This window comes from Rosa rugosa, chromosome 2 (genome assembly GCF_958449725.1).
Source record: "Rosa rugosa chromosome 2, drRosRugo1.1, whole genome shotgun sequence".
Classification (NCBI taxonomy): domain Eukaryota; kingdom Viridiplantae; phylum Streptophyta; class Magnoliopsida; order Rosales; family Rosaceae; genus Rosa; species Rosa rugosa.
In genome coordinates this window covers 11,497,869-11,512,667 of record NC_084821.1, presented here as the reverse complement: position 1 = coordinate 11,512,667, position 14,799 = coordinate 11,497,869, and the positions used below count along the sequence as shown (strand labels likewise).

Genomic DNA, 14,799 nt, shown 5'->3' with positions numbered 1-14,799 from the left:
TTGAAAATTGAAATTGAAGTTCAAAGCTTATAGCACTAGTCAAGATCCTACTAACTTGTAAGACAAGGCAGGTAAGGTTTATTCCATTGTATTGTGCATGTTTGAGTACCAGGATTGATAGTTGTGCTTCAATCCTGAAGTGGTCTGTTTTGTATCTTCACCTTGTACGTGTCTAGTTGTCTGAGCTTTTAAAAGAATTTCATATCAAGTGTTTTTATCAGTGTTTAACTCTTTGATTTGGACTTGTGCTGTCTACAACATATATCCATTTTTATTTAAGCTAAAATCTTTATTGTATCTTGTTATCTTTTATGGAGATCTGTTTCCTATTAGATTTCAATATGCTTTTATTGGTTTTTATCACACCCTAATTGTTTTAGGGGGAGTTCTCTTTTGACGCATATATAGGTCCTCTTTTAGATTCTCCTTTGTTACGCTTTGTACGATAGAAAAGTTCATTTGTTTCAAAAGGCAAAGCTGTGTCTTGATCATTAATTCATTTATTCCATGTCTAAGTGAATTAGTGAGTCAAGGATTCATTCATACATCATCCATATCATTTTTATGTTTGGAAGTCCTACGAGTTCAGTTAGGAGTCGAGCATTATCAAGAATTGAAGATTGACGAGTTGAGACATGTGAAGTGCATCTACAGGCAGTGAGCAAATTGGTGTGAAGTAGTTCAACCGGCTAAAATGAGTTTAGCTAGAGATAACCGAGTCCAGTGTTATCCGAGAAGTTGTAAATCTATTTGTAATTTGACTACTATCTTATACTGTGTGCTTGAGCACTTGGTCTTCAAGAGTTAAGGTCGCGCAGTTGTTTACCTCACTTTGAGGATTTTTACTACGCAAACATCTTCTGTGTTTTTTGTTCTTATTCTGTACGTTTGCTTGGCATGTTGTTTTCTGCTTATTCTATTTTTCATTGTTTTTTAGATTGCTATCTTCTTACAATCCTTGAGAACAGTTTAGTTTTTGTGCGTACACCCCAGTGTGCAGCACAAATGCTAGTTCCCTTGTTTTGGAATTTCGTTCTTAGCATAGTGCAAATCTTAGAATTCCCATAGTCATACTCTAGTCCTGACTTCATAATACGTCAAGCATAAATTCTAGTTAGACAAATCCTTTGGATGGCAAGAATTACTAATTACTACAAGTATGAATTCACAGTAAAAAAAATTGGGGTTTTAATTAAAATTGTATAATAGAATGAATCCTGCTGAGAATGTAACAAAATAAAGCAAAACCCAGAAAACCCATTTGGTTAAATACACGAAACAATCCACATCGAAAAGAGAGCCTACCTTAAAATGGTGCCCAGATGATCTCGAGAGAGTATCCTGATATAAATTAGGGTTTGATGATTTTGTGGCTGCAAGGTTCCATTTACCAAGAGTCCCAAGAGTGAGTTTTGGATAGTGGCGGGAGCAGGTTACACTTTCCCTCCAAATTTGCCACGTGGCCACGAGCCAGTTTGACAAAACGACCCAAAAAAATGGAGGGGAAAGATTGAGTCTAAAAAATTTCCTCAAAACTCAATTAGTAAAGTGAAAACCAATCATAAGGCTGCATCGCCTGGCGCACTATCCTCATTCTGGGTGAGTTCTCCATTTGGGTTTTCTGGGTTTTGGCTGATTGGTTGTAAACCTTTCGGTTTTCCATGATCTGATTACTTGATGGTATATAAGTTAGTGCTTTGATTATTTCTCTGATTGGGTGCATGCTATATAAATACGATGCAGTTTGACATTGATGAATTTATGCTGATTAGAATAATGGTTTACTAGAGTAATGATTGAATACTTGCATCTATATCAAGCAAATGTTTTCTATTTACTGTGTCATGAAATGGGTGCATGTTAGTTCCATTGGAATAACTGTTCTCTGTATTTTGTTGGCCACATTATGTTGAACTTAATTATTTTATTGCAAGCAAACTGATCGCCACCAGATTTTACTTTGAAGCTTCTGGTCTTTATAAGTGGGACTTGGCACAAAGTAGATAAACTCAACTTCTCCATAGACTCCATAATAAGCTGCTAGACTTAAAAGAATTGCAGATTCCGACGATTTTACTTGCATGTTTTATGGTTGCACATACATGGGTACATATTATCCATTTCCTGTTGAGTACTTCATTTCTTTTATTCAGTCACTAGCTCTAGAGACAGAGTCAGGAAGAAAATCGATTAGAGATAGTAACTCTTGTTGTTGTTGTTGTTAATGATGATAAATTAACATCTAACAGATCATTTGGTATTGTAGGTAAACAGTCTGAACTATGAATGCCAGGTCTCAAATGGGCAAACCCAAGAAGCAGAAGCTAGATGGGGGAGAAGAGATGAACGAAGGCTGCAAGAGTTTAAGCAACTTACCTGATGTCCTTATTGGAAAAATTCTCGGTTTACTTCCTACTAAAGAGGCTATCAGGACAAGCATACTGTCTAAAAGATGGGAATACCTATGGACTTCAGTTCCCAATCTTGATTTTACTCAAGCAATGCTCGATAAGAGAACATCCTTGGTGAATGCTGTTGAAAGAGCACTTCTTCTTCGTGGCCCTGCCGATATAAAACGGTTCAGTCTTTCATTTCCAGTGCTGAGTGATGCATCTCGTGTTCATTCGTGGATCTCTGCCACAGTAAGGCGCAATGTTGAGGTCCTTTCCATTTATCTGTATGGCTTCAAGGAACCATTGAAGGAACCAAATTTGTTGCCTTGTTCTTTATTTACCTCTTCAACACTGAAGGAGTTAGAACTGGGTCTGCCCTGTATTTTCAAGGTTCCTTGTACTGTTTGCTTCTCAAGCCTAAGGAGCTTGACTCTTACGTTGTTGGTGTTTTCTGATGACTGCTCGACGCAGAAGCTTTTTTCTGGTTGCCCAGTCCTTGAGGAATTAACTCTGCAAGATTGCAATTGGGCCAATCTCAAGTTTGTGAGTATTTGTGCTCCTAAGCTTTTGACATTGAGCATAAATGAAATGGATCTGCAATATCCACGAAGTTCAGATGGTTGCCAGATTATGGTATTTAGTGGTAGTCTCAAAGATTTATCTTATGTGGGTCGGTTCCAAAATGACTATTGCTTTTATAACTTATCATCACTAACTGAAGCTTACATTTGTCATAATGCCACTAAGAGCTTAAGACATCTTATTTACCGATTTTATAAGCTTCTTACAGCGCTCTCTAGTGTGAGGAACCTAACTATCTGTCATACTTTCTTTGAGGTATGTTTGCAACTCTTTCTTTTATCTATCAATTTATGTTGATAAATCTCATGTGTTGCATTAACTTTACATGCCACACGTCTTGTCTAACATCACTTGGTCCTCATGTTTGGCTTCACCCTCTGTTCTTAGGATTTTCAGACTAATGCACCAGAACTTCTTGACTACATGCCTTTGTTCAATGATTTAACCACTTTGATATTGGAATCATCACCGGTAGATATTCGTAGTAAAGGACTATTGAGGATACTCCAAAAATGTCCTTGTCTTCAAACTCTGATTTTCTGTGAGGTACCTTCATGTTTTCTCTTCTATTGTGTGTTTCCTGTAATGTTGTTTAAATTGCTGAACTTTGATGGTTTAGGGGATTAGTCTGTCCTCTGATTATGCAAAAGATGATGGGGTATTGGAGCTATGGCCTCCATGTTTCTTGGCAAGTCTTCAACTGATCAAAGTCAATACATTTTACGGAGACCTGGAGGAAATTCATGCATTAGAGGTTTTGCTAAAGAATGCTAAGGTCTTGGAGAAGATGAGTATAACTTGCTCCAATAATTTTCAAGGGGCACCAGAGAAGAAAAGGGATGTTAACAAACAGTTATCAGATGTCCCCAAAGGGTCAGAGAGTTGTGAAATTGTTCTTGGTTGAGCCCTTTTGGAGTTTTCAATGATATGCAATGATCTTATGTGGTATTTGGCTGATGATTAGTTTTGATGTTGAATCTTTCAAGCTGATAGCCCATGAAGAATAAGTAGCTACTATTTTAGTGTATAATGATTAATGAACTGATATGGGTTGCAACTGGTACTGTTTATTATGGAGGAGCAATTTGTTTTGGGAATCTCACTTGGGTTTTGGTTAATACTTCATGCTACTTTACAGGAAAACTAACTGCTAAATTCTCATCTTGATCGAAAGTCACTTTTGGTAATGTCCCAAACAAAGTGACAATTTGCTTGAACGATTGCGTTAGTAAAATTTGGCGGATGAGAAGCAGACACTCACAGGGGCAATTCTGGTATTTTGAATATTAAAAGAAAAAAAATTTGAGTCCATTTTTTTGGATACAGAATGCAAGTCCTGTTTGGGCCAAAACATGAAACAATACTCGCATACATGATATATGGTCCAATGAGCAAGTGAAGCCCTCACATATTCTTTCTCGTTCTTTCTATCTGATCACAAATCACATGCAACTCTGAAGGCGGCCCCCTATTGTGATAATCCGGCGCACCAGGTTTAGGTAACGTCTCTCTTTGGATGTAAACGAAATCGTGATTCTTAACAATTGCGGTCTCCGCGTTTTGCTTTTTATAGAACAGCTTGTTAATTTAAAACCCTAATCTCGTCATAGTAAATTCATAATTTAGCTGATTGGAATTGATCCTAGGTTTTGATTGTCTATGATTGCTGCTCATTTGACATATTAGTGGCTGTATGAGGAATTGAATGCACTTGTTCGATCATATAGTTGGTTTTTATGTTATGTACGTATTATCTGACAGATTAATGGTATAGTAGGAAAAACTTTTGAACTATATATATATATATATATATATATATATATATATATATATATATATATATATATATACAAATTCTCGGATAGTCAAACCCAAAAAACAAAAGTTGGATGGAGGAGAAGAGATTGCAGGAGGCAGCAAGAGTTTTGGCAATTTACCTGAGGAACTTATTAGATACATTCTGTCCTTGCTTCCAACAAAAGATCTTATCAAAACAAGCGTTTTGTGTAAAAAATGGGAGTACCTTTGGACATCGTTTTCCAAGTTTAGTTTTGTTCAAGGGTCGTCTGATGATAATAGATCTTCTTTCTTGAAAGCTGTGGATAGAGCACTTATTCTTCGGGATGCAGATATAGAACAGTTCAGTCTTTCGTTTCCAGTGAAGAAGGGTGATGCATCTCGCGTTAGTTCGTGGACTTCTGGCTTAGTCTGGCGCAATGTTGAAAAGCTTTCTCTTGCTCTGGATGGGGCTAGGTCAAAGTTTTTTTTGCCTCCGTGTTTATTTACTTGTGCGACACTGAGGGACTTAGAACTATATGTCCCTACTAAATTGAAAGTTCCTGCTACTGTTTCTTTCCCAAGTCTCAGGAGATTGTCTCTGAACTCTCTGGTGTTTACTGATGACTATTCAACTCAGAAGCTGTTTTCTGGTTGCCCAGTTCTCAATGAATTATCTCTAATCAATTGCAATTGGGCGAATCTCAAGTCTGTGACTATTTCTGCTTCCAATCTTTTGAGCTTGATCATATATGAAACTGGTGGTCAGTTACAGCTTTTCGGACGTTGTTGTGAGATTATGGTATATGGAGTCAGTCTCAAATATTTTCGGTACAAGGGCGGTTTCCTAAATGATTATTACTTTGATAACTCATATGTAGATAAGGCTGAGATTCTTACTCCTACTTTGAGATTGAGACATGTGAGTTACCGGTTGTATAAGCTGTTTCGGGAGTTCTCTAGTATGAAGATGTTAACTACCTCTTCTTCATCCTTTAAGGTATATATGCTTCTGTCTTATTGGTAACGCACAATTGCATGTTAATTTGATCTATCAATCTCTGTATACAGATTGCACGTTTGCATTACCTCTCTCTTGCTACAATGTCTATTCCAAAACCACTTGCTCTTGATGATTGGCTACGTACTCCTGTTATTAGGTGGTTCAGACTTATAATGCATCAGAACTTCTCGCCCAGATACCCTTGTTTAGTAATCTTGCCACTTTGATATTTGAAGAAAATCCAGTAAATATTTATTGTGAAGGACTACTGAGGATGTTCCAAAACTGTCCTAGTCTCCAAACTCTAGTATTCAGTGAGGTAACTTCATGAGTGCTACTATGTGTTAGTTGCATGCATGTATTAATGTGTTTCCCAGTAATGCATGTTAAAATTGCTGAACTTTGATGATTTAGGGCGTTAGACTGTGGTGCCTAGATGCAGAAGAGGATGGGGTGTTAAGGCCACAGCCTCCTTGTTTCTTGGAAACTCTTGAAAAGATTGAAGTTCATGCATTTCATGGAAACAGGGATGAGCTTGCTGCATTAAAGGTTCTCTTAAAGAATGCAATGGTCTTGGAGAAGCTGATTATAACTTGCTCCGATTCTTTTGAAGGCGGACCGGAGAAGTTGAAGGATGTTAACAATCAATTAGCAGATTTACCTAGAGGGTCATCCAAATGCTGTGAATTTATTTGTTCGTTGAGGCCTTGAGTTTTTACCATATATATGCATAAACTTTAAATTGTTTTGGCAGGCTTTCCTTTTAAACATGCCAATGTGGAATGATATTCTTGTGACTTGATTTGCAATTTGTTTTGACGTTCAAATTTCAAAAATAACATAGCGAAGAATGATAGAAGATAGGCCTCAATTTGGTGGTATAATGAGCTTCTGCCTTTACAGACTGCTGTGGATTAGTCATATGGTTTCCCAGTCATTGGTTTATTTATTTTATTTTATTTTGGATAGAATTGGTTTAATACTGTCATGCTGAAAGAGTGGATGATAATGGGGAAATAACGTTGCTGCTTGCTAGTATTGGTCTATGATGAACTTGTATGGGCAACTCTAATGGTGAAGTCTCATTCTGGGTGCTAAACTCATTTTGACACCCTTTTGAAGCTCTAATCATATAGCACGCCTACTTTACCCCTTTGAAGAAATGTTTTAAAAACCCTCTTTTATATTACATAACCCTTAAACCTCTTTTTTATTGCCATTTCCTTTTAAGTGGTTTTAAAAAAAAAAAAATTGGGCTAAATACATTTACTATTTAACTTGTATATCGACGAGATATTTCTCAGGAGTTGAAACCGTCATCGTCTCTCTATTTTTTTTTATCTATTTTCTTTTTCTCTCCATTTTCCTTTGGGCCTTTTCCCTCTATTTTTGCTGGCCTTATATTACTCTTCCACATTCTGTGGGTATTTTCGTGAAAAAGGAAAAAAAAAAATTTACAAGGAAATTACCACACTCTCCGACGCACGGTTGTCGTATTCTGCTAGTTTGGAGGGAGAAACCCAAAATTTTCACGCTCCCGCTCTTTTCAAAATTCCAATAATAGGAACATCCAATATCATTATCCAAACCACTTTTTGTTTTCTTACGACTACAAATAAGCAAGACCATTCTGGGTAGATTTCTCTCTCTCTGGAAATGGATGGTTTCGTGATTTAGAGCAAGTGGGTTTTCTGGGTTTTGCTTTATTTTGTTACATTTTCAGTGAGCTTCATTCTATTGCTTCACTTCACTTAAATCTTCTGTCTTGTGCTTGATTCAGGAGATATACAGTCTTCTGTGGCAGCTAGTGAACCCTGGGCTCTCATATTCTCTCTCAGAATTGAACCCTCTTCGCCGTACAAAGCAGGTTATCTCAATTTTCCATCTTTCTATCTTTTTCTGTTACATAATTTACATAATTTTCAGTCACAATGTTGAATATTTAGTGCACCGTGACACTAATATGCATGCTTATATCAGTGAATACTTCACGATAAGACTATTAGAAAAATGGGTGTGTAGATGTTATTGTCTCCCGTTCTAATTAGAAGTTATAGGCACACAGATTCAGAAGGGCAATGTACATAACTTAAGCCACTAATGGCATCAAAATTCAGTCCATAAGTCAAAAGTTATCTCGCCTGATCATATTTTACAGATCAGGTTTATTTAAGTTAAGGTTTTCAATGTTGGTTCATTTCTAAATATAACAATTAATTCGCTATTATTCTGTGACAAACTCTTAACTGATCAGTAAAGAATGAAGCAGATTCAAGTAAACACAATGTAAAATGACACAAAAGTACAGATCAGGTGCAATCAAGTTAAATCTGTGAAGCAATTTTCATTACTTAGTTTAGCCTTCAGTTAGCTTTACTGCTCTAGCACAAAACTCCAAACTGATGAGGAGGAAAAAGTGAGGTAGATTCAAGAGAACATGACATAAAAGCACAGTCCCCCTGAACTACATTGTGCAAGATATAATGCACTCTTTTTTATTTGCTATTTCATGTCATAGTTTATGTATGGTATTAATAAAATAACTACTACCTTTTCTCTTAGTCATTGAGGTTTGGTTGATTTTTGAATTTTCTTGATCTGAAATCAGTGTTGAATAATTGCATTTTTATGAAACAAATGTTTATGATATGATTTCTACACCAAATACATTCCTCTGGTTTCTATGTTTTGTTTGTTCTAGTCTATCAGGTTGTGTGTTTCTCACTCTTTCCTGAAAGGGAAGATATTATTTTTATCAGAACTATTGTTGACTGTATTTTTTAGCAAAATTACTTTGAATTGTATCAATTGTATTTTGAAATTGTGTCCTAGAGGCAAATTGATTATACCCCACTAGCCCACCAGATTTCTTTGGAGCTTATGCTCTTTTTTCTTAGCATTTAACATTTGGCCTTAATCTTTATAGCCAAATGTTTGCACTTCAGTATTATCTAAGATGTTTACATTGATTGGTTTTCATGTTATCATTTATGTCTGATTTGACAGATTGCTTGACACAGCTAGGGACCTGTTGAAATATGGATGCAAGCTCTCAAACAGGACAACCCAAAAAGTGGAAGTTATCTGGGGAAAAAGAGGAAGGAGGCAGCATGAGCTTAATCAAGTTACCTGATGTGCTTATTGAACAAATTATCTCCTTCCTTCCAACAAAAGATGCTATCCGAACAAGCATTCTGTCTAAAAGATGGGAATACCTATGGACATCACTTCCCGAACTTAAGTTCATTCAAGGGATGAATGAAACGAGATGTTCCTTTGTGACTGCTGTGGACAGGGCACTAATTCTTCGTGGCCCTGCTGATCTAAAACAGTTTCTTCTTTTGTTTAGAGGGTTAGAGCAGCTAGATGATGCATCTCGTGTTAATCGGTGGATCACTGCCATGCTAAGACGTAATGTTGAAGAGCTTATACTTCGCCTGTCTAACTATAAGGAGCTTTCACTGCCTCGTTCTTTATTTATTTCTGCAACACTCACGTACTTGGACATAATTGTGCCCTGTATTTTCAAAGTTCCTTCTACTGTTTGTCTATCAAGTTTAAGGACCTTGAGACTTCAATGCGTGGTGTTTTCTGATGACTGCTCAACCCAGCAGCTGTTTTCAGGTTGTCCAGTCCTTGAGGACTTGATACTAGGAGAATGCAGCTGGGGCAATTGCAAGTTTGTGAGTATTTGTGCCCCAAAACTTTTGAGTTTGGAAATTGATGAAGACATTGAATTATGTCCCAAAGGTTCAGATGGTTGCCAGATTATGATATTTGGTGTTAATCTCACAAACTTTTATTACTCGGGTGAATTCCGAAATCACTATTGCTTCAATAACTCATCAGTAAATGAGGCTCATATTTTTCATTGCTCTAATGAGAAGTCGAGGCATATGAGTTATGGGTTTAATAAGCTTCTTGGAGGACTATCTAGTGTGAAGACCCTAGCTACCAATTCTGATTCCCTTGAGGTATGTATTCTCCTCTCATATTGATTACAAATGTTAATTTGATCTATTAATTTCTGTTACAGACGGCATATGCTGCATTAACTTTCTATGCCAGTAATGGCCTGTCTAAATTTGCTTGGTCCTGAAGATTGCTTCACCCTCGATCTCTTAGGTGATTCAGACTCATGCAACAGAACTGCTTACCCAGATGCCCCTGTTGAATTACCTAACCACTTTGAAATTGGAAGCAGAGGAAGTAGTTCCCTGTAGCAAAGCACTATTGAGGATGCTTGGAAACTGTCCTTGCCTTCAAACTCTGATATTCTTTCAGGTAACTTCATGTGCACATTTTGTTTTCTAGTGTTGTGTATTTGGTAATTTTGTTCATATTGCGATCTTTTGATGTTTTAGGAGATTAACCTGTCCTCAGATGATGCTAACGACGATGGGGTGTTGGAGCCACTGCCTCCATGTTTCCTGACTAGTCTTAAACAGATTGAAGTTCATGCATTCTATGGAGACAAGAATAATCTTTGTGCAATAAAGATTTTGCTAAAGAATGCCATGGTCTTGGAGAAGATGATCTTAACTTGCATGCACAGTTTTGTTGGAGGATCAGAGAAGAAAAAGGATGTTAACAAACAGCTATCAGATCTCCCAAAAGGGTCAGAAAGCTGTGAAGTTGTTCTTGTTTGATCCCTTTGATCACGTATTAAAATTGTACTTGCAGACTTCATTGCCTTCTTTTTAAGTTTAACCTGCTGGTTTGCAATACTCTTCTGTCTCATTTGGTTGATAATTACTTGTCCTGAATCCTCTATGTGCTGTATAATGGATATTTTTACAATATCCAAATACTTTCTTGAAGTTAATACCTTACTAACTTCAATATGTAGGTTCCAACCAAACAATAATGATCAACCCTGCCTCTACCTTTTGCCCAACTCAGGAACCCCTAGTCATCTCTCCTGCGAGAATCCTTTTGCTTTAGACTTGTGAGTTTAGCCACTCTTCCTTACTGCCCCAATTATCAGATGACATTGTACAATGGTTTTGTACCTTGACCACTTTTCCTACTCATGGAAAGGGTTCATTTGCTACAAGCCACCTATTATATTGACGAATATGGGTGTCAAGGACTAACTGGGTATTTAGGCTCCCATTAAGCTTTCAGTAGATTTACTTTGAATTATTCTTGTTATCCAATTTGTTAGGAGTCAGTAGCTTTTACCTACTCTAATTAAAGGAGTTAAGGAGTCTGTTAGTAGCGTATTAGAGGTCCTAGATTTTCTGCTAAAGTTGTTTAGGTGACGCTCTATTTAAGAGTCACTCAATGAATAATCACTTCAATTTCTTTAGTTTTCTCTAGTATTTTCAGTTCAAAGTCTTTAATTTTTTCACATTTGGTATCAGAGCCCCCACTGGGCTTGAGGTAGAAAAGAAAAGCAGTAGCTTTTGTGACGTGCACCAGCAACAATCATGGCCACGACCGACAACAATTATGTACCATGACTCTTGCTGGTGCAAGTCAAAAAGGGTATGGAGAATTTGTTTGAAGGAGCTGCAGAGTTTGTTGCTTGTGCATGAGAAAAAGCACGCTGACAGACTTCAAAACAAATTAACAAAACCAAAAACTTAACACTTTCCTTTAAACTGAATCCGTCCTTAAGACATCAGTTTACAGAAGAAACTCCGGCATGAAGTAAGCTGTTGGAGTTTCTTGTGTAAGCCGATGCCTTAAAGGACTTCAGTTTAAGGGAGGCTGTTAAGTTTTTCGGTTTTGTTAATTTACTTGGAATTTCTAGGAAGAGTCTAGGTAGAAATAGTCAAATATAACGAGATTTAGAGAATGAATTGTCAGATATTTGATTCATCTCACAGTGGAGGTATATAAAGAAGATTACAAGAATACAAAGGTAAGTACTAACTACGAAATAAGTACAATATATTCTATTCCTAACGTTAAGTCATGACTCACGCTAACACTCCCCCTCAAGTTGGCGCATACACATCAACCATGCCCAACTTGCTTAGTGAGTCATAGAACGCCTTCCTGGAAACTCCTTTGGTAAGTACATCTGCAAGTTGCTCTTCAGTCGGAATAAAAGGAAACCTAATAATTTTGGCATCTAGCTTCTCCTTTATAAAGTGACGATCAACCTCCACATGCTTAGTACGATCATGTTGTACTGGATTCTGTGATATGTCAATGGCTGCCTTGTTGTCACAATACAACTGCATAGTACTTTTGAGTTTGAAACCCAGATCACGTAACAGATTTCTCAGCCACAACAATTCACACACTCCGTGAGCCATACCTCTATACTCGGCCTCAACACTAGATCGTGCCACAACTTTCTGTTTCTTACTCTTCCATGTAACCAAATTACCTCCCACAAAGGTAAAATAACCTGATGTTGACCTCCTGTCTGTAATATTTCCAGCCCAATCTGCATCTGTAAAGCCACAAACCTCAAGGATGTTGTTGTGTTTAGAAAACAATACTCCCCTTCCTGGAGCTGACTTCAGGTACGTTAAAATTCTCATAACAGCATCCATGTGACTTTCACTCGGGTTGTGCATGAACTGACTCACCACACTCACTGAATATGCAACATCTGGTCTAGTATGAGCCAAATAAATCAAGCGCCCAACTAACCTCTGATAGCGAGCTCGATCAGTAGGTACCTGATCTGGATACTCAGCTAAACAATGATTCTGCTCAATAGGAGTATTAATAGGTCTGCAATCCAACAAACCTGTCTTTGTTAGCAAGTCAAGAACGTACTTCCTCTGGCACAGGTAGATCCCTTCTCTCCCCCTGGCTACCTCAATTCCTAAGAAGTACTTAAGTTCACCCAAGTCCTTCATCTCGAACTCAGAGGCTAGCTGTCTCTGCAGTCTATCCATCTCAACAGTATCATTGCCGGTGATTACCATATCATCCACATAAATAATTAGAGTTGTTACCTTCCCTTGTTGATGCTTGAGAAACAAGGTATGATCTGAGTTGCTCTGTTTGTAACCAACCTTCCGCATGAACTGTGAAAATCTCCCAAACCAAGCACGAGGCGACTGTTTGAGACCATACAGAGACTTTCTCAATTTGCATACAAAATCACCATGAGAAGCAACTACATACCCAGGTGGAAGGCTCATGTACACTTCCTTGGCTAACTCTCCATGAAGAAATGCATTCTTGACATCAAACTATCGGAGTGGCCAGTTTAAACTAGCAGCAAACGAGAGCAGAACCCTAATAGTGTTCATCTTGGCAACAGGAGCAAACGTTTCATTGTAGTTGTTTGGCTCCAATTTTGTTGCAGCTGGTCAACAGTCTCTTTTCTGCGCGGGCGTGCCAGCACCGTTCGGGTGCGGTCGTCGGGGGTGTCCCTTGACCTGACTTCTATCAAGCGATTGTAGACGAGGAGAGCACCAACCTCGTCGTGGGATTCTTTGTGCCTCGTGGTGAGGACTTTGTTGAAGTTTCTTCTTGTTCACAAGTCGATACTCAATATTGCAGATTGAGCAGAGCGAAATCACCGGGAAGTATTGAGATCTTGCTAAAGCGTGACTTTAGCTTGGCTGGGTTGCTAGGGCGTTACCCTTGCTTGGCTGGTTCTGTAACCGTTGTGGTCGCGACACTACCGTCGGCTCCCGAGGAGACTAGGACCGAAGCACGTTGACAGAGGGTTTGGTGGCGCTGAAAGTCGGCTTTTGAGAAGACTAGGACTAGGAGTGTGATCACCGGTAAGAGAAAGAGAAAAAGAGGAGTTGCTCTTAGAGAGGTTGCTCTAGAGAGAACTTAGATCATCTTAGAGATGTTTTGATGTTGTGAATGTGTGTTGGTGTTGGTGTTTGTCGTGGTACTACAATCGGCTCTCGAGGAGACTAGGACCGAAGTACGTTGACAGAGGGTTTGGCGGCACTGAAAGTCGGCTTCTGAGAAGACTAGGACTAGGAGTGTGATCACCGGTAAGAGAAAGAGAAGGAAAGGAGTTGCTCTTAGAGAGGTTGCTCTAGAGAGAACTTAGATCATCTTAGAGATGTTTTGATGTTTTGAATGTGTGTTGGTGTTGGTGTTTGGTCGTGGTACTACAATCGGCTCTCGAGGAGACTAGGACCGAAGTACGTTGACAGAGGGTTTGGTGGCACTGAAAGTCGGCTTCTGAGAAGACTAGGACTAGGAGTGTGATCACCGGTAAGAGAAAGAGAAGGAAATGAGTTGCTCTTAGAGAGGTTGCTCTAGAGAGAACTTAGATCATCTTAGAGATGTTTTGATGTTGTGAATGTGTGTGTTTAGAATGAGAGGAGAAGGTGTTTATATAGGGAAGAAAAAGAAAAGCGGAATGATGAGTGGAAGAAAAATAATGAAAGTGGAGTATGAAAGTGATTTGTAAAATATGGAAAAGATAGAGAAATGATGAAATGAAAGCAAAGCATGAAGGTGCAGAAACATGAAAGTGATGATGATCTATTAAAGAGATTGTAGTAGAGAAATATATCCAAGGAAGAAAAGAAAAGCATCTAGCTTTCTTCATGTGGGTAGGAAACATGAACATGTGAATATTGAGCTGGTTTTAGGTCAGTTTCTGCCCCTTTATTCCTTCAATTATTTCTCCAACAAGACTTCATAATGAGCCTTCAACTTCTTCATAAAAAATGTTCCCCTGGTCAGCAGCTGACCATGGGGAATTTGGTCACTCACCGTCCGATTGAAATCGGACGGTGAGTGACCAAATTTCCCATGGTCAGCTGCTGACCAGGGGAACACTACTGGTGTAGATCATCATGACAAAGTTTCAGAGATTTCTTCCATGCGGTTGGGCCGGAAATGCTGCTGGACCTCTTACAGGTCCAGCTTTCCAGTTTTGCTTCTGTAGAAAATTGGACTGATTGTTTGAAGGCCTTCCACTCAAAACTATCTCTGTCACTCTTCATAAGAAATTATCCTTGAGATGTCTAGTATTAATCTGGAAAGTTTCAGCTCATTTAGACTTCATTTGGTTAGTCTGCCGCCTCTCCTTCCTTGTTTAGCTCGGTTTCTCCTAGCTGAAGTAGGAAAATGTGCTAAAGTTGACTTTTCATGCTT

At 38.4% G+C, this 14,799-nt stretch overlaps 3 protein-coding genes across 3 annotated transcripts; all 3 read left to right on the top strand.

Moving 5' to 3' along the window:
• Positions 1-1,341: 1,341 nt before the first annotated feature.
• On the top strand, positions 1,342-4,238 carry LOC133733512 (F-box/LRR-repeat protein At4g14103-like). The gene is made up of 4 exons (XM_062161134.1): positions 1,342-1,599; positions 2,267-3,230; positions 3,363-3,521; positions 3,595-4,238. The coding sequence occupies exons 2-4, from the start codon at positions 2,283-2,285 to the stop codon at positions 3,877-3,879; spliced, it is 1,392 nt and encodes a 463-aa protein (XP_062017118.1). The 5' UTR covers positions 1,342-1,599; positions 2,267-2,282; the 3' UTR covers positions 3,880-4,238.
• Positions 4,239-4,864: 626 nt separating this feature from the next.
• LOC133730348 (FBD-associated F-box protein At4g13985-like) lies at positions 4,865-6,465 on the top strand. Its single transcript, XM_062157961.1, has 4 exons — positions 4,865-4,937; positions 5,036-5,751; positions 5,912-6,073; positions 6,169-6,465. Exons 1-4 carry the CDS (start codon positions 4,865-4,867, stop codon positions 6,463-6,465), a joined length of 1,248 nt encoding a protein of 415 aa, XP_062013945.1.
• A 2,312-nt stretch (positions 6,466-8,777) lies between these two features.
• On the top strand, positions 8,778-10,504 carry LOC133734358 (F-box/LRR-repeat protein At4g14103-like). The gene is made up of 3 exons (XM_062161994.1): positions 8,778-9,728; positions 9,880-10,038; positions 10,119-10,504. Exons 1-3 carry the CDS (start codon positions 8,793-8,795, stop codon positions 10,401-10,403), a joined length of 1,380 nt encoding a protein of 459 aa, XP_062017978.1. The 5' UTR covers positions 8,778-8,792; the 3' UTR covers positions 10,404-10,504.
• Positions 10,505-14,799: the final 4,295 nt, after the last annotated feature.